The 24,879-nt window shown below is 35.4% G+C and overlaps 1 protein-coding gene across 1 annotated transcript in view; it reads left to right on the top strand.

Annotated features, from left to right (window-relative positions):
- The window catches only part of LOC117207515 (zwei Ig domain protein zig-8), a 316,183-nt gene that overhangs the window by 259,426 nt on the left and 31,878 nt on the right, over window positions 1-24,879 (top strand). Inside the window, exons 5-6 of the mRNA XM_033447816.1 lie at window positions 12,654-12,873; window positions 18,873-18,970. Of these exons, the coding sequence (XP_033303707.1) occupies window positions 12,654-12,873; window positions 18,873-18,970 (318 nt within the window). The remainder of the gene's footprint in view (window positions 1-12,653; window positions 12,874-18,872; window positions 18,971-24,879) is intronic.

The raw sequence follows: 24,879 nt of genomic DNA, 5'->3' as shown, positions 1-24,879 counted from the left end.
TATACAAGGGGAATCAAAAGTGAATACATGCCTTAAAAACAACTTACCTACGGACTTACCTATGCTTCTCACCGTTAATTTGTATTTATACATATCTTATTCTCTTTTCAATTAATTTTCAATTCTTGCCAAATGTATGTAAGAATTATTTATTAAATTTCATGCATCCAAGGTGCAAATACCTTTGTAGGCAGCGTATGTGCGAATACCTTTTGTACTCAACGCGTTTCAGTAGAATATTCCTTGCAATGTAGCACGAAGAAGCGAATGAATTTATTGCACGATCTAATAAAATAACCAAAAAGTAGAGAAAAAAAAAGATAAACTTTCGTTTCTTCATCGAACTGCAATGCTTCCCGCAATTAAGTCTGGAAGGAAGGCACGATTAGAAGGCAACCATTAAAGAAGAGGCCACGTCCACGTGTGCTGTAAAAAGAGCAAGAAACGCGCAACGAAAAGGGAGAAGAGAAACTGCTCGCTTGCACGAAGGCTTGCTTCTAATAAACCTTAATGTTCTGCTGGAGATATTAGCATCGTCGGTAACGACGGGCAACGTCGCGACGCCGGGTGTCGGCGGTTTCCACGGCAGGCGACAAAAGAGCAGCTACCCTTTCAGCGTTTTTTCTCTTGCCACAGCTAGGTCTCACTCTTTTTCACTGCTATTCTAGAAGTACCTCAGGTAAGCTCATTGCCGCTGCTTACAAAGCTTACCTACCCCTCGTCATCGTCGTCTTCTTTTTCTACCACCTCCACCTACCCTTTTTTCATCCGTGCACTACGTCTTTTTTCGCCCTTTTTCACCTAACGTCTCTTTAGCTCTTTTTGGAAACTCGACGAGCGGTATCGTGTGGGTCTTGTTGGATTTCTCCTTTTTGTTGTTGTTGTGTAGGTTCCTTGTTTCTTCGACCCGTTCATTTCAACGAGATGTAGCGGACCGTGAGGAATTTTTGGCGTTTTTACAAAATTTGTCCTTGATGGCTGGTTAGTCTTGGTGTGAACGATAGATAGAATAACGTAGATATAAATACCATTCTTTTATGAGGATGATGACAAAATTATTTTAGGTGATCGTTAGGTGTTTGTGCTTTTTTTACAATTTATCTTTTTGGTTAATCTTTACTTGATTATTAGATTATTGACAATAAACATATTGCGGGTCCATGAGAATGTTATCTATTCTGCGATTTTTTTTTGCAATTGAATATATTTGATGCTATTCTTTTAATTCAACAGCTGGGAAGTTAAATAAAATATGAACGGCAACACGAAAGTTAATTAATACGTTCGATTTTAATTCCTAGGAAATAAGAAAGAATGTAATCTTACACGTGCAGTGGATTTTAAGTAAATTAGATTTCATAGATTTGTAGTGTTGTTGTATAAGTTAGGATAGGTGTTACACTGGAAACAATTTAAGAGAACAGAGCTATCGGTGATGAGAACCGACCGCTGATAGTTTTCTGTTTAGTTTTAAGGTCAGCAAACGATGACGAGCTGGTGGTCACGTGCAGTCCTTACGAGTGTCACGTAAACTTGAGGGTTGGATGATCAAATAAAATAGCTGAGTCGTAACACAACTATCAATTTTGCTTTTATTAAAGTTTATTATGAATTCAGCAATCACAATAGAATACACACTGAATTAACACGCATAAATCACAAATCACTCCAACAACTTTATGTAAAACTTAGTTACACTGATACGTTAAGTACACGACTGGTCTAAGGGTAGAAACCGGTAAAGATATGTTGACTGTTCTAAGGATGCAGAATAAGTGAAATTTTACTGACGATACTGTGTCTGAGAAAAGCTAGGGGTGGGTGTGTCTAAGGACACGGGACCATCGGATTTGTTGATGACAATTTTGCTTAGGAAAGTGAGGGCAATAGACACCGCTTCCGATTGGATAATAAGAAGGTTGGTGGACCAGGAAGAGTTTTAGCCGCCCTCGAGAGAAAGTTGCTAACGGAAGATACCGAACGTGAGGAAAACCAACTTTCCCGTGTTAGTCCGTCGTAAACAATAAGTGTAAAAGGGGTACTTAAAATAAAAGATACTTATACGGTCTGCAGGACCTTAACTATGAAAATGCCAAGGCCCATGGTGGGTCCTTAAGACTATTGAGAATGTTACACGAGGCACGTAGGCTTAGGTGAAAAGAGATGTGCATGGTTGTGTGTGTCTGTATGTTACATTACACAGCGAGTGCGAGCGGATGTCTATTTGCACCTAGCAATAAAATAATAGTTCAACCTCCCGTAACAATCACCCGCTCTATCGTCCCTACAGATTTTAGTATTACTTATTGCCAATAAATTAATTTACATGTTTACAATAAATTTAAGAAATATTCTGTAGAAGATGAAGAAGAATTGTCGAAAAATTTTCATAAAATATATGTATATGAAATATTAATGAGGAAATCAGCAATGTCAACATCAAGGAAATCAACAATGTCAAATATTTCATTTTATTACGTACAAGATTTTATTTAATGCTCATGAGAAATTATTTGAGCAGGATTTCATGTAATTTTTTATACATTCACGTGCTCTTATGATGAATTTTATTGCATTGCTATGGCGGACGTATTCGAGAGACTTTCCACAGCATGTAAAAGTTGTTGATTATTACTCGCACCTCGACCTGGAAACTGCATAAATCTGCCCTCGAAAAGGTAGTTAGTGCAATTAGAGGCACGCGAGCAGTTCTTTGCAAATTTCCACGATGAGCTCCGCAATTTTGCACCGCACGGATGTTCATACTTTTAAAGCCTCTACCATTGTCTACTTACCCGATTGTACAGTATATTTTTACTCTGAAGAAGAGACACGAAATAACAATAATAATAACGTACAATTATATTCAGAAACAAAAAAGGGAAAAGTTATTAACAGTACTATATTACCATTTTAAATATATATTTTGTTTTTAACATCATTCAATTAGTGCACGGTTTTATTAATTTTTAACCAGTTATGGTATTCGTATTATTTTTCTCAGTTTCCGATGTAAAATGGCAATTTAATGTACAATCGAACGTGATAGGTTTTCCTATTTAATTTGATAAATATTTTATCATTATAATCCCTGTGATACCAAATAAATCTTTATCAAGTTAACTTATAGTTAACTGAATGAAACAGTCTCCAATTTGGAAACACAAAGCGTCCGATATTAATTAAAAAAATCAGCGAAGCTATATCATGGAAAATTCGCGAAGCTTGGCAATTTTTTAACCGCTGCTGGATTTAACAATCGGAAGCCTCTGGCGATACTTTTATTGTGTCATCCACTGCGTAGATTCATGTGGCTCGAAAATCCACGTACGTAGAAGCTTTTCTCGCAACGAACAACACCGGGTGCGTTCATTCGTCGCGACGACCGCTCCTAAATCTTCAGCGAAATATGCACAACAATAGCGATGATAATAAATTCACGCGAGGACATTAATTAGCGAATGCGTTGTATGGAGATAAAATTCTCGTTTTATCGAGATGCTCATTTTGAAAACGTATCGTACTTTCGTACCTAGAGACATTTGTAAGTTTAGAACGCAGATGAAAGCATGCAGACGTATCACGGTACAGACAATCTTGGTTAATGTGTCTTAATCTCAATGATATACAGTATGCGCTGTGCACAGTAAGGAACCACGACTTTTGAACTGACTCAAATGATATGTTTATACTATACATTTTAGTTGTCTTAGGTAGTACTATATATTGAGGACTAAAAATTACTTTTACGTATAAATTATTACTGTAAAATTACTTGAAACAATATAAAAATCATATACATTCTACATTCCTGTGTTCAACGAATTTGCAATTTTTCTTTATCTTTGGTAAAACGTTAAATTTCCGAATAATTTTATTTTTCTTAATTATTTTACATAAACCTCCCCTTTCCGGTTTAAACGAACTTCCGATTTTGCATTGTATTATATTTTCCAATACTTCGATTCTTCTCAAAATCTACACTGCATGTACAACATAAAATTCATAAATATACGATGAATTTTCGAATATTTTCGTTGAAATGTCATTTTTCTTTATGCTTATAGAACTGGAATTTATACAATTTTATGCCGAGATAATAGATACAAGGCCTTTGGCAGTGTGCAAATATTAAAATTTGGGTTTTATTAAAATTTCAAACAAGTCAGAATATTTCAAAGAATTAAATAATACCTCTGCATTGGCTTTGGAATTTTAGTAATAATTGTAAATTGAAGCAAAATACGAATGCGGAAACGTTTTCTGATACAGTTAATTTTAATAATGACGCGTACTTTATATCTGAAGCTTTGACAATTCACTTGTTTTAATTTCTTCCGGAATATTTATTCCGATGAATATACATTAATGCACATTAATTACTCATTATTACAATGAAATATTTATATAAAAATATTGCCGATAATAATATTAATAATTTTAATTTTAATACAAAATTTCTTTAATATGTATATACGTACATGTTTCTTGTACTTTTCTGGAGAAACAACGCAAGCAGGATATCACGCTCGGATATAACAATATTTCTATATATAATATATATATTTTTTAACTTATACTTTAACTTTTAACTTATACACACACACATAGATATCTATATACAGGGTAGTTGGTAACTGGTGGTACAAGCGGAAAGGGGGTAATTCTACGCGAAAAAAGAAGCCGAAAATATAGAATAAAATTTTTTTTTTTTTTTTTTAATTTTTCCATCGAGACATATATATATATATATATGTATATATATATATATATATGCATAATATGAATTGAAAAAGCGAGCAGAAACGACAAAGAGTCTGTCTCTTGATTCTTTTAACCGTTTAAAGCAAGAGTCTCTAACCTAGATTCGCAGTTGGGTGTAAAATTTCAGAAAGGGAAAGAAAGGAAATGATATTGTTATCTGTTTTGTGCAATACAAGGGAAACAATTTCATTAAATTTAGAACGAGCTCTGTTTTTTTCCATGACAACTATTTTCTAGTTTTCTTTTTCCCAGGAAAGACAAATTCACTATTCGATTATTGAATTAATCAATTATTCGAATTGAAAAGAGCTCTCCGAAACTTCAAAATTAAATCAAAGAGAAATTATAAATGGTGGATGTTTTAAGTAATGCAAACGATGAGCGATAAGCAATTTTGTTTGGCTTCCAGCATCTCCTTGTGAAACGAACGGATCATTGGAAAACAAATATGAAGATTTAAAGGGAATTATTCATACGTTTAACAGTACCTTTGAATTTATAATTTAATTTTGTGAACGAATTATTCTGAAAAGTTATTAATGGCTCTGAATTAATTATGTCGATATGGTCGTTTTAATTACGAACAAGAGATAGCGCGTATATTCTTTCCCTTTTTATATCACTTTGTATTTTATGCCGTTTCTTGTTAAAATACTTAAAAACTTAATTATATACATATAACTTATATTTATATAATGTTCATGTATATAATATCCCTTATACATAGATATACATGGTTTCTTAATAACAATTATAGATATTTAGTATCTGTATACTTACACAATATTATAGTTTATATTCATAATATGAAAATATCGAACAGATTAAAAATAAATAAGAAAAATCATTAATAAATTCTGAACACCAAGAAAATTAAAATAGTGATACTTTATAATACGAATCAACTTTTTATTCAGAAATGATTTCTTATATTTGATCAATTAATTGATACGGAAGTTTGTTACCATGTCAATTGCCATTTCAGCGTGTATTGTCCCACAGATTTAGTCACACCAAAACGACGCGTCGCGACGTCAGCTTTCCGAATGTGACACTGTACGTATATTTGCAGAAACTGTTTAACCGTTGAGGGACTGTCAGATGTTTGAGTTTGCAAGTACTTTGTCTCCGATTACATACAAGATACCGATATTATGGTATAACGGTATTAATCCTACCTATTACATTATTAGCTCAACTAATTTTCATGACTTTATCATAGGGTTGTGAAATTCAGTATGCACAGGAATTTTTCACCACAAGATTAATGGACGATCGATATATATACGTACGTACGTACGATATGGAATTGCTGTAGATGCTTCTAAATGCGGGATTACTTCAGATATATTTCTAAAGATTCTAATTTTTAAATTTAAAGGAAAATCAGACAGATCTGAGAATTGGAAAACGGCTTGTCAAATCTATTTAAAATTTACAATTTTTACTACGAACCCTTATGCATTTATGAGAAATTTGAAGATGTAAAAATGCACACACCGCATGCATATAATATGCGTACGTATAATTGTTGTTATATCTATATTTAGAGGTAGGATCGCGTTAGTTATTACTTTATTATTTGGATGAAAAACACCACACTTCTCGGAGCCGAAAAACCTTTATTGCACACACTTGGAAGGGACACAAACGAATGAACGAAAAGGAAGTCTTAAACTATCGATCTGGTCTATCGACCGTGTCTAGTAATATCTTCTAATTACTCCTTTTTGTAACTAGCCGTCAGCATATAGATGGCGAGCGAGAACTCACGTTGTCATTTTCAACAATAATATGAGCATATGAGATATTTAAAATAGGATACTTCTTATTATGTTTAGTAAATAAAGAAATTTTCTCTCTAGGTTCCATCTTTTTAACATTTTGACATGTATGACCGGCCACAGTTTCTCCTGTGGTCATTGGTGACGGGAACGCTTAATCTTCTTACAATTGTAAAAATTGAACGAAAATTGACAGTTAGGGCATTTTGAATATAACCGGTAAATAGAAGATACTTTGAAACAAAAAGTGCCCCATTGAACAATTAAACATTTTTAATAGAACATCAATAAAAAAAAATGAGAGCGAATCTTGCATCTAACGGTGCACTGTATTTGCATCCATATCACTGAGGGGTAATCTACGAATATTATTATAAACACAGCTTAGAAAATAATCGTAAATGTTGCTTTATAATCATATAATTGAAGTTAGAAGTGTGAACATACCTTACTATTATATATAGAATGAGCAAATACTATTTACTAATATTTTCTACACGTTTCAACAATATATTCTGGACGTTTTGTTTACGACGAAATAAGGAATACGAATAATTTGTTGAAATAAACGAAGCCTTGTTATAATATGTCGCTATCAACTATTACCAAGGCGCCACGGTGGTCACCCGTGACCGCCAATAAGATAAACGTCCATTGGGGAACAATGTTGTCTTACATTTATTATTATTTTGCCATTATATGCTTTGAATAATAAAAATACTCCCGTGGCGCCCTAAGCGAAACATGTGATTTCGGCGTGGCAGTCAAAGTATTAATTATATTTGCAAAAATCTGAATGTTCATAAATATCCGCAGTCTATCGATGACAAAGAATCCTATTCTTCCCATAGTATCAGAAATGAGCAACGTCAGATACTTTCAGGCTGCTGTATCTTCAAACTGTATTACATATGTAATAGTCTTCGACCATTTTCCCATTTTCTGTCGATCAGACTTGCATTAAATCGTAAATTCGGCTTGATTCCAATGCAGAAATGAATTCCGCAATTGTTAGTATTCATCGAAGGTAATCATTGAATGAAATGCCAGACTGCAACTGAATCGTACTTCACAAGCCTCATCGCGTAGGGTTCTACTCTCTTAATCCTCTTCGAACATCAGTTAAGCGTGAAAGATCCCATAAAAACGCGCATTAAGCGAAGATTAAGCGGTGGAAAAAATCTTCCGCCTCTCGGATTGCCCTCCTATCGTCATTTCGATGGATCTTGTAATTTAAATTCGAATAAACTATTCGTCCTTTTCTTATCCGCTACGATCGGAGGCGCGTTAACGCGCGTTACACTTTCAGTAATTAATTAAGCGCATTGTATGATTTCTTCGATCATCCTAGATCGTTGCAAGTAAAATGGCCGCATCCTTTTATAAAACTTTCAACTTTGTATAACTTTATTGAAAATAGTATTAATAAAAATATAATTCAATAGTTTCTACATATCTTGATTCAGATATAATAAAAATCTTTGATTAGCCATTATTGATAAAATTTTGGTGCATTATCGTTCATAGTCGTGTGGCGACACGGACTATGGAACTTTCCAACGGCTCCGTGATACAAAGCGCTACGCCGCCAAAGCGCAACACGACGCACTCAATCCGTCATCGATATCTTCACGCTCCTTCCGCCGAATTTCTCGGAAGAGCATACACGCGCCAGCCGCAGCGGCACTTCTAATGAACGCACGCTAGTGGGGATATCGATGGCGAACGAAGGGAAGAATCAGTTCGATCGGAAAAATAAGGACATTCGACCACGATCCGCGAAACGCAAAAGACGAAAGTAAACGAGTCCGCTATTATCGAGGAATCGACCGAACGTCGCTATTGTTGATCGTCGTTAAGTATCAACTGTTGTTAGCTGTTAATTGTTATTCGTTGTTATCAAGTTTAATAAACGTTATTGGTTAAACATAACCGAGTGCATTTCAGTACCTATTACACCATTCCACCTCAGTCGTATTTTGATATTTAGATCGAAATATATTTTTCAATGCATTATCATTATTGCATTCCATTTTGTAAGATCTAATGGTGAAATAGAATCTCGCAGATTTGCTTTGATATTTTTTTCATCATTGCTTTCTTGTATCATCTGATACGTAAACAAAATGTTCTGTTTTTTAGTTTTTCGATTTCTGTAGCTTTAACAAAACTGTGTTTAATATCTCAATATTACGATGGCTCGTGACAAATCTTTTCTCCTAAAATATTCCACGCAATAATTGAGGGATTAACATGGCCAATCTTCTGTAGAAATGCAGGTAAATTTGCTTCCAACCAATGCCGCGTCGTTTTATCTTTATAACCTCGTGGAGATTATCGCCGAAATGCTCGATATTTTCCAGAAAACGGAGTACGATTTAAAAGTATGTCATTTTTAGCTATTTTTATATTTTTTACTTCGACGAAACATCTGATCGAACGATCCATTTCCTCTGCCTTATTAGTAGTTCTCATCATTTACGGGCTATAATCATATAAGACGATCTGCAGCTACACGCTGAAACATCCAACAAAATGTGTTCGCGTTACCGATTATTCCTCTTGGCGAAAAATGGCATCGCCAGCTTCCTGATTCAATATGGATATTACGTTTTTACACGAAGGCTTTCGATCGGTATTTTAAAAGGTGAAAGATTGAAGAGCGCTAACACTACGTGAAACACCGTCGATTAAAAAGGAATATATGCTCGATATAGTGCTGCAGATTTTTACGGCCTTTCGAATTACATGTTTTTCTCTTTTTGTTATTTCTTTTAAAGTTTTATGTAGCTCTGGTAGAAATACAGAGCTCGTAATATTTTTAAATATCGTTGTTATTTTACTCAACATTCAAGCTTCTATGTTTTTAATTATACATAGTTCTTGTAACCGGATGTATCTGTCATTTATTCGGACGTTTAATTCGAATTGCTCATAGCCTATTGTATATTCTTATTAATTAATTGTTTTCTTAATTTTGAAATTAAAAATGTAAAAATTACTAATATTCTTGCTCGCTGCTTTCGAATGATAATATACTCAATCCTTTGTGTCCCTTCAAACGATTGCAGTTGATCGATAATTCGCAAAAATGTGGAACGCAGCAGCGACGAGAGAATCGAAATCGCAGCCCCTGTGTGTTTGTCTTGCCTAAAAGCTTGCAATGACGCGGTGATAATAAAATACCAAACGATAATTAAACCACTCGAAAACGAACAAGAGAAATGGGCGAAAGAAGCTATGGGCGCCAGTTCAAGCGCAGTGAATTCCTTTTGTTTCAAACTAGGCGCCAATGATGCGTGCGCACACGACGGTATAAATCACGTAGCCGGGCAAAAACATTTATTCGGCACACGGTAAATCCACGCGAAATCTTTTTATCAGACTTGCTTTTGTCCGATAGCGGAGATCCCCATACGCGCGTACCGAGCCACGATTATTCGTGTAATCGCGAGTTCCGCGTGTACGATACCATCGTACGCGGCCCATAGTCGTGCTCGTCGCTACGATGATAAATGGGAGAATATCTTGGCTATGTTCGATCGATAGACCGGCTACGTTATTCTCTCTTAACTCCCTCCATATCCGAAGACGAGATTTCTTGCGATACAACGTCGTTCATGCGACTCGTATCATACTTATACCACTGTATAGATTCACATATTTACCTTAGAATACTTATATATACACTCAGTCGCGCGATTAGAGTCCCTACAATCGAAGATACTGAGAACAATAATCAACACCCCATGGTATGTCAGAAACGAGAATATACGCAAAGACTTAAAAGTACCAACGGTCAAGGGTGAAATCGGCAGATACGCAAAAATATACAAGGAAAGAACGGCAACACATCAAACCAGCTGGCTGCTGAAGCGAGTAAAACTCTTATAAAAAGAAGACTAAAGAGAAAACACCCCACTGACCTCGCTAAAGAAATAAAATAGACAATCTCGAAGATGGTATCCCGCTGGGGGTAGGCATCCACATGTTATTTAGCAATTAAGCTAGAAAAATTTACCGAATGTCCAGCTGGACAAATTGTAAAGTACAAATTAAATAATGATAAAAAAATTGTGTGTATCTGACGTACCAAAGAAACTTAAAACGCAGTTCGTCATGAAGTTACTTAGACTTAGAGTGACTGACGAAAGAATTTGTGCACTCATCGACGGTATCATGATTTGTAAAATTTGGAACGATTTTGAAAATGTATTCACAAGGTACACAATATTTAGAGCTGGTATATGTTTCACAGAGATCAGAAAATATTTAGGCAAACCGTTCGCGATAAGAGATCTCGGTATTCAGTAGGACCATTTTTAAATTTTATCACGTGTTTGACACGATTATTCAGGCTGTATACCAATTTTTTATATAACCGATGTTACTTTGTTTCGTCTAGTAAGTTTAACAAGTTACTTTTCGTGCTTATCTTAACTACTTTGTATTCACATTACTATATGGTGGAATAGTTCATTTCTACTCGACTACTTGTTATTTTTAGATAACATTGTTCCAATAGTAAATATTAAAATAGTCAATTCCTAATCGTAGATAAAATTCACGAAGCGAATATTTAATTCTATTTTATCAGATTAAGGGATTATAGATAGAAGTTCTGAATTAAGCGAAAAAGATAGTATTAAAGCTCTGTGACAAGCTAACCAAAACATCCGGTAATGTTCGATAATACCAGACAGTGCACGAGAAACGCTGGAATGCAAAAATTGCAGTATTAACGGGGCATGTTGAAATTCAAAGCGAAAATCGATACGCCAATCCCACGGTGAAATAGCGCGAATCAGATGCCCGTTATTCTTGCACGAATTTGATATCTCAACAGTGACTGGACACATTCTTCTTCTGTTCGCTTGAAGTCATTGAACTGTTGCCTGATAGAAACCTTCGCTGGTCATGGTAAAATTGATGAGTGCTTTCCAAAAAAGGAACCAGAAAAAAGGGAGCATAAAAGGAGGGATGAAAGAGGGAGCTTTCGCTATGAAAACTGAATACGCGATATCGTCTTTGAAAACTGTGTCTGAGCGGTTTGTTTGAAGATTTATCAATGAATTAAGAAAGATGCAACCGTTTGCCTACTCGCTTCAGAAGCATGTGGATTTGAATTACAAGTGTACTTCGCTGAATAACTCGATTCAAACCTTGTGTTTTTCAAAGTTCAACCCTTTCACTTCCATTTCACGGCAAATTCAATTCATTAAATTAAAATTGAAAATCTGTGTATGGGTTAACACGAAGAGGCTGCAGAGGGTAAAACTACATTTTCGCAAATCTTCAAACTATCGTTAAAGTCACACCCTGTTGATCTTGTGCAAATCTTTTGCATCTTAAAGCTTCTGTTTATAAATATAATTTATTAAATTAACATTAAGTTCCATTTAGGGGTTGATATCAAGAAACTGGAGAGAACGAAAGGAAAGTTTCGCAAATCCTCATATTATTGTTACAATCACACCCTGTCGACGTCGATCCTCTTATTTTATATCGCTAAAATCCATATATGCAGCAACTGCAATTTTAAACGATTTAATAGTTGGCGCGTGTTTCAGCAAAGTTCGCCCCCTCTCGCTCTTCGCTTTGGCGACAATTTTCCTCGCACGATAATTACTCGCGCGGCCATTATAAATGCACAGTACCGAGGAAACATTCGCGTGCTAATCACAAAGTAGGTCGAACCGAATCCCCAGGATAGCTGAACGCTCGCTGCTTATATACGACGCGATTTGCTCGCGATATGAATAATTTATCGGCATCGGATATCGGATAATAGTCTCTAAAATTGACACAGGTTGGAAAGCAGCATTTAGCGACTATTTGACGCACCTCAACGTTCCCAGGCTTCTTATCGTTACATCCTGTAACCGCTCTGCAGTTACGTCGTACGATGTTGAAAGTTTAAGATGTGACCGAGATTCAGTTGACGAAGCACATACTTAATAATGAATTATAATGTTGCCGTGTTAATGGTAACGTTCGTCATGAATATCAGAATCTCCAAGGAATACATGAAATTATGTAGAATAAGATATTTATCTTAACCATAAAAGCAAATGATTAATCGAGTGAAATAATTTTTGTTTACAGAGGCACGAGCCAGAATAAGTGGCCCGTCGGATATTTACGTGAAAACCGGCAGTCTTCTCACGCTCACTTGTCTAATGTCTCAAGGACCTCACGATTTAGGCACAGTGGCTTGGTACCGTGGTAGTCAACCAGTAGTAACATCTCCGCATTCGGAAAACGACGTAAACGGCGAACCTCGCATCGCTGTCGAAACCGAGTGGAGCGATGCCCTCACGTCGAGGTATGTTTCTCTCACTTTCGTTAGTGAGTTATTTTGCTATTATAATGGCAATTGCTACTAATATGGAACGAAGAAATATATTTTCTTTCGAGATTATCAATCCTGATATTATCAATTGGTATTCCATGTATATGAAAATCACGTGTAATAGTCCGTTTTTGTTGACTTTCTGAGTTTAGGAAGATAGTTGAATTTCTATTCTATAGTTCTGTATAGTAATAAATATTTGTTGGTGTTAGAATTTAATCTCGGAATTAAGATTAATAATCTGTGGAAGACACAATGTTTGTGTTGAAATAATATTATGTGATATTTATTAAACAAAAATTACAGGAAATATAAGTGAGTGTTGTGGAATATAGACAGTTGGCTAGTTATTCTCAGACTGACTGACTGAATGACCCATGGCTCTTGAAAAGGTTTTGAACCCCACTCTCTATGCAGTAATGAGTGTAACCTGTGTAGATGCTGTGTGGCGGCACGTGCCACGGAACCTCCTAGCAGCTTCTCGATACAAAGCGCTACGCCGTCAAGGCGCGACACCGTCGTGCCCAATGTTCCATCCATATCTTTACGCTTCTTCCGCCGAATTCTCGGAAGAGCATGCACGCGCCAGCCGCCGCGGTACATCTAAGAACTTACGCTAGTAGGGATATCGCTAGACAACGAAGGAAGAATCCGTTCGATCAATCACCTCATCTGTATGCGATTAATATCGTTGTATTTCAACAGTTGGAGTATTATAATTTAATCAAATTTTTAATAAATCAATCTTCGTATTGAATTTGAGATAGAAGATAGTATAATGAAAATTCATTGGATTATTAATCATTATCATGATAAATAGATAAACCGAAGATGCACTTTCTTGCTAGTGGTAGCTGGTTTCAAAATCAAAAGGATATGCGTCACTGACGCCAAAAGCAATCTGTATCCTAGTCCGAACTCAGCAACATTGCTCAGATATTGATCAATAGATTAACTGGTTGAACGCATAACCTAAACATAGATAAGCTTTCAATCTCAAAACTAGAACAAAACAACTATATTCGCTGCACTGAACCGAATTTACCTGACCGTACATCTAAATTCACTTATCGAAACTACAGTCATTATTTAACACATTCGTATACGAATCAAGTAAACTAATCACTTGCGCCAACTTTCAAAAGCGAAACAAGTATATTCATCATACGAGACGCAATACCTACCTTCAAATCTATTCCGATTAACTACGGAGAAGGACAGTACAGCAGAACTCGTTTATCTGAACAGGTCCCTTCCATCTCTTCTTGTTAGTTCGAATAACAGAATATAACTGTTAGGATTTCAACTGCTTCTCCTTTGACAAATAAAATTTATTTTGCGTGCAAACAATAATTACATACTTCAATATATTATCCATATTCACTATGAATATATTTATTGTAAGAATATTTGAATGTATATTATTGAAATTGTGCTCAACCGTAGTTCGAATAATAAAGATACAGCACTGACTTGTCTATATAGTCTAAACGTTCTACATACAGTACATACAGTAGAACCTTAATTACTACGAACACGCGTTACTCTGATTATCATATGGAAATCCGTTTCTTCTTAACTATTTTATAAATATTCATTAAAAAATTTGGACTAAAAATTAGGGATGCGTCACTGAGAAATAATATCCAAATACGAACTCGTTTTCAGTAGAACTGAAATTATCGGTAAGCACATTGAACCCATAAATTACAGTTTTACAGAGTCGGTATACCGAAGCTGATCTGTGGCGTTAGCTTCGACGCCATCCGTCAAAATTATACTCGTTGATCAACTCGTAGCCGCCACGTTAGACGTGTAAATATCTGGGTGACAATTCGACACAGGGAATCTGGCTTGCCCGAGACAGGAAGAACGCGTCGCACGCAATGTCAGCCACTAGACAATTAATTTCTGCTTCTTGAGGCCGTGGCTCTGGTGAAGGTCGGCTGCAGGGTGATCCTCGTCGTAAATTCATCGACGTGAAACGCCAGCCTGACAATCGTCAATCACGTCCAAAAACAGACGCAGCCTGACTGCAATATTCCCGCGACACACAAGCGCCAGGGCTTACAAGGGTCGGCTAGAAATGCAGAGCATGCCCGATGCGTCTTCACGGTGCACAGGCTGCCTGACAAAGGACTACCCTGTTTCCTCTATCATCTGAGGACCGACTGGAATCATACCACGTGCTGAGACATGTTGTACTGCTAAGACGTAATACACACGAACAGAGGAAAAGTTATGGTCCCGGATAAAAGAGTTTCTGACTCTCGTATTCGGCGGATTCTCTTTGGCAAGAGACTTTCGTGCGCATCGTTTGGATTAACGCACCAGTTGAGAGCCGTCTTCCTATTTTTCTTTACAAAATCGCAGACGAAATCTGTATCTTCTAAATTTGTATCTATGATACCTTATTTGTCTATTATTAGATAAATAGAAATAATCTTATGCAAAAAAGTATAACGGTCGGTACTGCACAACTTTCCTTTATATTTTATTCTTTTTATTATTTCTATTATTATATAATTTATTTTTATCTATTATTTCTAATTATTATATAATTTAAAATTCATACCTAGCCCTTGATATGTTCGATCAAACCATCCAATATACTTTCTCGAAAGCTCTTTCTTTCTCCCTCCTCCTCTTTTTTTATTCTCTCTATTTCCCTATCTTTTTCACTCGATGCAAACATTTCCAGGCGACATTCCTAGGAGACATCCAGACATGTCTACCCAAACCCCTGGATGGCCGTACACTCTTCATTCACGCCATGACCTCAGGCATTCTCATATCTGTAACACTCTGAACTACATATATCCTTATTGCCTCCTATTGCTCTGGTTTCAAACACGTTTCACTCGCTTAATAAAAATTCTATCATTCCTATGATAGTAACAATGACAAAAAGCGAATAACGTTATTGTTCATAAAATACAAACGCGAACAGAAACAGAAGTCCGGCATTAATACATATCTTGCCGTGTAATTCTTCTCCATTACTTGAGGGAGTTTATCAAGACTAGATACAGTTTGGTCCCTGAAGCATTAAGATAATTATTTCTTAAGGCCTCTTCGGTTGCAGCAACTACAACTGGGACGCTGTTAGGCAACTTTTAAACGGCCGTTATTGGCCTCGAGGGTGCGATATGTTACTATACTACACGATGAAACTGAGTAGTAAAATGCAGCAAGTAAATGATTAATCGATAATCTATTGGAAGCAAGTTGCCGAAATTTCTTTACAAGTTCCATCGTCCTATAATCCGACTACCGCACTGTGCATTTAACATGGAATTATTTGCTGTTGTTCGAAAGGCTACTCGAATTACATTCGAGCGTTTCATGTCTGTGAAAGAAAGAGATAAAGCTGTTTTTATTAAAGAATTCGGCATTTTGAATACTCTTTTCATTTGTCTCTTTTTAATTCTCTTTGGTACCCAACAAAGAACAGTATTTGTTCGAACGTTTCGTTGTTTGATAGAAATTTATAACAAAAACGCGATGAATCTTTTAAACAATCTAATGCAATAAACGTTGTTAACACTTCAAATTTCGCGACTGATCCACGATTTCTCAATCGTATTAGTTACAAGGAGATACGAAAATGCTTTCCCAAAGGGACTATTTATTTTACTTACAACCGACATACTGCTCCCTTAACGTCAATGCGCACCAAGGTATTATGTTGCGTCAGGGAAGTGTTTTGGGCTATTATTATTACGAGCCTGAAAAGAATGATGTACAACGCTGCCATTGGGAAACTACACTTAGGTGAACATGATTGTTGGATTTATTTTACGACGAACTTGTCTATGACGCTCCGCTGTTTCTGACAACCGTTGTATAATGATTTTCACTTATATTGTTGCCTGCTCATGCTATGTGACACCGCAAAATGTAATTTAATTTAACGTGTACAGCAAATGACGAAAATATCCGAATGCCGTGGTAGAAAATAATTCATCATGTAAAAATTGTACGATAGATTGCGATTTGTTGAAACAAATTGCGTCCGTACTATCATATATATAGTCACTAAATGTACGTAAAGTTAAAGAAAAATTCACCGTGTAAACAAATTGCACAACATTTATCACACCTAAGTACGAATAACGAAACGAAAGCATTCGAATGCTGTTTTGAAGTCCATAAAGTCCACGGTTTATAAATATAAATACATATTTGGCCAAGAGCCTAAACATAGAAAGATCTTAAAAATTCAGAAATCAAAAAATTTTCAGTATGCTACTAACAGTACTCGGAGGCAAATGGTTTGAGTTAGCTGGTTATGGTTTCGGGACAAGCAAATTCCGTCCGATTATACGTAATTTCCAAATTGCTTTGATTCTCAATATTCCATTAAAACAATTTTAACTCTTTGAATAAAAATTGTGAAATATCGAAGCAAATAGGGTTTGCTTGTTATCTTTTCTGTATACCATAAAACGATTTTCGATATACATTGACTATACATAGATATACATTTTTTAGTCAGTGTTCACTGATTCATATTTATTAATTGTTACACACTGTATTTTACTAACAATATGTTTCCTTGTTAATTGATTTCCCTTCTATTATTTAAAAAAAATGGATTGAATGTAATAAAAATCCATTTTTAAACCTGGATATCTGATTCTGTATATCGCTGTGTTTATTACTTTCAATAATATTATTAAATTCACCATTGTGCAAAACAAAAACGACTTTCATCTATGTTTGTTTTTCTTCCAAGGAAACGGAAGAATGCTCCACGGTATTTAATTTTTGTTCGATACATGTTAATTCTTTTTATGGAGAAATACCAACACCATCAGGCCTCTCACGGCGATAATTATAAATGTGAAGTAAAAAAATTTCTTGCAAGTAAACCTCGATGAGAAATTATATTTAAAAAAAAACAGTCGTGTACGATCTAATGACTACCAGTGGCGGAAACGCGCTGCTCAAATTAATCAAATGTACTATCGTTCACAAGTCATAAGCATCTAGCCAACCGAAGTTTATCATTTAGAAGCAGGAAGTACTTGTATTTGATTCACGATTTATTTCTGACTTGATGGAAAAATACTCAGTGGATTTTAACAGTAATTACGGTAGTTCGTATAGCAATGAATTACTATGAAGTAATTAAATTTTCAGTTGATGAATGGCCCGTGAAATTGAATCATGAAACGCATGTATTTTTCATACTAGAGAGGTAGGAAGTGGACACAGGGAGGAGGATTAATCGTACCGCAAGCGCTATTTATCGTCGATTAATAGCCGCTAGATCATCGATGCTTCATTGTTAATTTCGTCATCAATTATTTCATATACGTATAACCCAGCGCCGGAACCACGTATCGATGACCACTCACGAAATTAAAGCCATTTCTATCATTCATATGCAATTGCTCGGTCAAATTTATGCGTCTGACATGTTTTTGTGTATTGGAGCGATAATTACATCGGACGCGAATGACAGTCAAATTACACGATTGATCGTTTGCTTGATTTGGAACTAGATACGAGTGGTTTGAGAAGAGATATTGCAGGATATTTCGTGTTATTTTTACAATTACGGTGACTGCAAATGCTGTTTGTACATACCCTTAATTTTCGATTAAGCATTCTTTTTACCAGATTCCACGTTTCATTCCCGCGCTTTCAGATTTCTGTGATCATATGAAAATACTACTGCAACGTAATCAGTTCTAATTATATTATTACAGAAACTTTTTTCAAACATTTATTTCACTCACACGCAATAAAAGTACATATCGAGCTGTACACAATAAATATAATATATTAAGGAAAAGGAAGCAATTTCTAGCAAGTAATTTTACAGGATACATATACTGGTTACTATGTATTAATTCGTAATCGTAAATGTCAGATAAGACTAATAAAGTTACAAGTTGCGCTTAATGAATAATAGAGAGCAATATTTTGCTTGAAACGAATGTTAGTTTTTCATTCTATTACAGATTGAGGATCACCCATGCAAAACCAAGCGACTCTGGGAACTACAGTTGCGTGCCCACTGTGGCAGAGAGGGCCAGCGTCAACGTACACGTTATTAATGGTGAGTCTCGTATATAAATTGCTTAGCATATTGCTCTTAATACCGTAAATTTTATTCACTGACATGATTATATATGGATTATATATCGATCACAATTGTACCGTGTAACATTCTAACAAAGTTCACCTATGATTCTACAGTGGGTTATCATCATATGTAAAGCGCTTTTTAATATATTTTAATATATTTATTTCACTTCGAATACAAAAGAACCTGTTGAATAAAACTTTTGAGCAGAACGTGTAAATAGTAGTATTATAATATAGTATATAATAGTAGTATTATAATATAGTAATTTTGGAAATATTGTTATATGTGAGGTGGTGTTAGATGTAAGGTGTCCAAGAAATACTCTCGATGTTCAACAATATAATTTATTTAACAATCAACAATCCTCGCTTTTTGACTATGTTTGCTTTGCTGTTACACTTGACCCTTCGCACTTCGCTGTTCAAAACCGAATGAATCTTTGGACAGATTCTTTTCTTTTGTTGCCGCTCGATATCCCCACTATGCGCGTGTTCGTTAAACGTCCGAATCGTTGCCGCGTACGCGTTCTTCCGAATATTCGGCGGGAGGACCGTAGGGATATCGATGGCACATTAGGCATGCCGGCCTTATGCTTTGATGACATTATGATTGTGTCGCGAAGCTGTTGGCAAGTCGAGTGCCGCCACATATGTTATAGAACAAAAACATACATGTGTTATACATATTTGAATTTTATTATTTTTTATTCCAAGTTGTGCATATATATACATAAACTTTATATACAATAGATATTTCAGAGTTTAGCCAGAATAAGCGTGTTGAGTGTCGTTTTATTTTTACGATACGGAACACGTAATATCCATGAAGTTCGAGGAATTCCAAAGAAAATGTGCTGCAGAAAGTCCATGATAACTATATTATAAGCAGGATTTTCATGGTTCTTTCTATCGCGTTTCAAGCATCCATCGAAAATGCCCATACGATTCCCGAAGAATCCATGGAACGAAGAGACGCTGTTCTTCGACAACCTTTTTACTGCTTCTCAAGGTTTTTAGTAGCCTATAAAGGCCGGCAGACCGTTTTCCGAAGCGATCTTCTGAAATTTGAACGTCTCATTTATGAGCCGCGTAAGAACGAACGCAGGCAGCGAGAAACGAACGAAGAAAAGTTCAATTTCGTCTAGTTACGAGAGTTTCAAATTTTTTGGTAGCTTCAGGTGGGTCGTTCGCACTATCTGGAAAAATCGAGGAATACCGAAAATGAAACGTTTTACGAGAAGATGGTGAGATAAGCTATCTAGAAAACTGTAAGGGACAAAAATTGCCAGAAGAAAGATATAACAGCCTTTCATGTTGTGCAAGGCGAGAAAACTGAAAGCGTTGAAAATTTATTATTAAAAGATTCTTCGAAATTCTATCAAAATTCTCGTCTACTTTCCAATAACACGGCGAAGGAATTCGCTAAGTATAGGAAGCAAAACCGTAAATACAGAATTACGAAACATGATCAGCATTTCACGAAAGTTGAAAAAATGGATGAAAAATGCAGGCAGAAAATTCGAACGTAACGAAGTTCTCGGATGGTTATGGATCCAATAATCATCGGTAGAACGTGCTGCGAGTTAATTAACCCGACAGCTCGTTAATTTCGCGTTGTTCCAACAGGGGAAAACCTTTTAATTACAAACAGCCCGCGAAATTCGAGACGACGACTGATCGATCAATATCAACGATCGATAAACGTGATCGGCTCGTTGGCTGTTGCACGTCGCGCCTCCATCACTCGAATCGGTGTCGCCTCGTTTCATCGTTGAACGCTCGAAACGTCCACGGATTCCTGTCGAAAATGTGGCAAACGAGCTCGAGTTTCCACGAAACTTTCCGCCAATGCGAGATTGTTATTTCGATGAATATGCGGGTTATTACGGAATGGCGAACAATTGGCCGTGGTTTGATTATGCGATATGCCCGAACGGGATCAGTTTCGATTTTCGTCAGTCCACTTCCTATAACGTTGTGTTTGATGTTGCGCACCGATTACCGATATTATCACCTTGGTACTTGGTTTCGATTTAATTGTTAATCGTAACATAGGAGAAGCGTTGTGACGCGATCATTTTTTTAGTTCCAGTCGTTTTTGCAATCGGTTCCATTCCATTAATTTACCTCAAAATAAATAAATACTATCCACATGCAGTAGCCATCATAAATATTCATGTATCATTGTATTTACGATAGCATTTACATGTTTCTGCTTAATTGAATCCAATAATAAATTCCATATTATTTGCTTGTATTAGGTTGTCCGAAAAGTTTCTTTCGTTTCATAAGGTGATAATAAATGAACAATAATTTCTATTTTATATTATTTTCTTGAATTATGCATGATCCATTTGATAGCATTTCTATTATTATGTTCGTGCATAATTCAATAAACTAATATAAAACAAAAAACATTGTGCGTCTATTATTTCCTTATAAAACGAAAGGAACTTTTCGGACAACCTAATATTTTCAAATGGCTATAAAAATTTGATACTATGAAAATGAGACACATAGAGTCTGATATGAATACGCTTGATTGGAAAATACTTGATACTTGCTCGAATACTTCTTTGTAAATTAATCGAAAATCTCACAAGTAGAAATTCTTTCTAAAATTTCCATCCACTTAAATTTCATCGTACAGTACGCATCACGTACGGATTATCGGATAATATTTGGAAATCGGGAAAGGAACCGTCGCTGGAGCAAAGTTGCAAACATATCGGAAAGCTTGTCATTTGCCGTTTCAGTGCGAAATTATAGGCAGATCCATTAACTTTCGCAAATGAGTCCTTTGACAATGGTTAATAACATATTATTAATTGAACCAACTGATCGTAGAACTATGAAACTGTCTTAGTCACCTTTGCCCGTTGCGCGCTAACACGTTTGTGTATCCTGTTAACGTGTACCTCTCGAGTCTCGGGACAACACACGGTACAAACTGCATTCATATCGTCTCGTGTATACATTTTACCGCGTGCTAGTTGAACGTCGACGATAAGCGAGTGTTTAACTACGTGCACAAGTACGAATACGCGAAATGTTAACGCCTGAAACTTTGCCGGAAACGAGTTAGGTGGAAGAAAAATGTTGTTGCTCCATTCCTCGGTGAAAATGTCGGGGAAACGCGTAGGAATGATCTTGATATTCCTACTATGTAGAATCTAGAGTTTAGTAGATACTATTGTGTGAAAAAAATACTATGTATTAGGTTGTTCGAAAAGTTTCTTTCGTTTCATAAGGTGATAATAGATGAACAACAATTTCTGTTTTATATTATGTTATGAAATCAGGTATGATCCATTTCGTTACATTTCTATTACTATGTTCGTGCATAATTCAATAAACTAATATAAAACAAAAAACATTGTGCGTCTATTATTCCCTTATAAAACGAAAGAAACTTTTCGGACAACCTAATATTTATTTTCGATATTAAATAATGGAGATGCGTGCAAATGTGTCGGAATTATTAAAGAAACAATGGAATCACATAAAATTGAGAAAGCTATAGGTAACGAAGAAGATCAGATTACAAATTGGCGTTCAGCGTGGAAAAATACGTAAGAACTTTGTTTCCATTTTTTGCTAATCACATGTATTAATGTGAAATAATTACGTACAGAAGAATGATTTGTGTAATGTATCGTTTAATATTCTACATGAAGCTTAGTACCAATTTAGCTGATATTTTTTCTCCGATCGATTTTAATACACTTTACGTCATGCGTCTTTTGCGTAAACGGCTATGCAAATTGGAATTAACGTTGGGAACCACATGGAAATTAGACTACGGAACTAATGGGATTTAGCCTTCCGGGAAACCGGATTCCACATGATTCGTTGTGAATCTCAGCGAAGATTAGGGCATCGATTTTAACGCAATATCTGTGTTAGACTTTACTGACATTGATTAAGAAGATATTACCGCTATAAATCTCCGAGTTATAGAATACATTAAACTAAATTAAATTACACGGTACTTTTATTCGTCGATGTTGAACATTCGCGCCCGCGTTGCAAATGAACAAAAGCAATATTTGTCTCTGATGACACCTTATATGTAATATATGGAAACAAATTTATATGTATATATATAGTGAACGAAAAAACTGGAATTTTGCATAAGTTGTTGACTAATCGCCTGAAAAATTTAAAAATTGTAAAAATTATAATATAACTGCATGTATTTTATTATATTTATTTTACTAACTTTAATAAATAACTCACGTAAAATTTAAAACTTAATTAGAGAAAAGGTTGACTATATCGTAAAAAATACGGAAATATCTTCAGTAAAAACAGAAATAGCCAATAAATAAAAAGCTACTTTCAAAATTGCGATTTTGCTGAAAAGAGAACGAGATAATGGTCAAAAGGCAGTTATAGTAATAACCACTTAGTTAATGGAAAATTCTTCAGGAAATATGAAGCCATTAATGAAATCATAAAACATAGTTTTGAAACATAAAAGTGTACTTCCGCAAAATTTACGTCAAATGATTCCAACCTTTGTTTTCCACCATTTCAGTGAAAAACCTTCAAATCATTTTTTGTTTGAATTACTTTAATGATATATTTTCAAATGACATCTTAATCTATATACTTTTTATCTGCATTTCAATAGAATTCGTCAATCTTGAAGTTCAACATCAAAATATGAATTATTTGAATGGCACAAATTTTTATAACGAATTATAAGAATAATTTTAAGAGAATTTTATAAGAATTGCTTATAATTATGGTATCGTTTTAGATTCGAAATAGTTATATTTATTTTTTACTTTCTACAAATTTACACTGTAGCTGACTGTACCGATAGCTTTACCATGTATAATACACCGGTTCTCATCGGGTTACTTAAAATTAAGCTGCACGAGGCACAGTTGCAGCTTAAATTAAGTTTGTTGCATAAAATAAGTGTAGATGCATAATAGTATGCTTTGGCTATGCAAAGTATTCGTACACCAACCAATTTGGTCAGAAAGTTTGCAAAGCATCGTTTATTTGAAACATTTTAATAGGAAGCAATTAATATGAAATGGCAAACTAGAAAATTCGAATTAGAAATTTTAAGGTTTTCTTTAAGAAATTAACAAATCTTATTTCCTAATTGCTGCAGCTATTAGTACTACATAAACGATATGATATCATTTGCTAGTACTTTCACATAACTACGAAAGTTTACCGCTATAAAAATAAAATGTGAAATCTGATAAAAGAACGCTTCATAAAATAAACAGAAAATGTACAAATACTTTCTGTATAGCCACTGTGTATACCAAATATAAGCAAACCGCACAAAAAATTCTACTTTCTGCGAAAACCAAATGACGAATACAATTCCGTCAATTATGCTCATTCTTTTCGATTTTCGTTATTCGTATCTTCTGCTTATTTAACAAAGAAAAGCACGAACATGGTAAAAGCAGTTGCACGATAAAAGCGTATATAGGAAGGAACATTTCGTGACATGTTTTCTTTGGACATTTTCCTCTGTGGTCTTGCAAGCGTCTCGACGCCATTGATTGGACGTTGCCAGGAAGGTTTGACGAGCTCTTTGACATTACTGCGACCTCGTGGTCCCATACGATCAGCTGTATTTGACAGATTAATTAGACTACAAGCATTTTAGAATGATGTAGTGTAGGATGTTGAGATCAGAAAAAAAAGGTCACAAGAAATTCTTCTTTTTCTTCTTCTATTTCGTCTTTATGCCATACACCATTTTATAGTTCTCATTTGACCTATTTTGTTCGGTTTCAAGATAAACCGTAAGATTGGTTTGTTTTTAAGCGATGATCGACTGAGAGCAGTTCACCATGAGTAGCTGATGGATCCGTGATTGAAGGCTGCCACGATACGTTCCCT

This window comes from Bombus bifarius, unplaced genomic scaffold (assembly GCF_011952205.1).
Source record: "Bombus bifarius isolate JDL3187 unplaced genomic scaffold, Bbif_JDL3187 scf7180000008033, whole genome shotgun sequence".
Taxonomy (NCBI): domain Eukaryota; kingdom Metazoa; phylum Arthropoda; class Insecta; order Hymenoptera; family Apidae; genus Bombus; species Bombus bifarius.
This window is presented reverse-complemented; position numbering and strand designations above follow the sequence as displayed.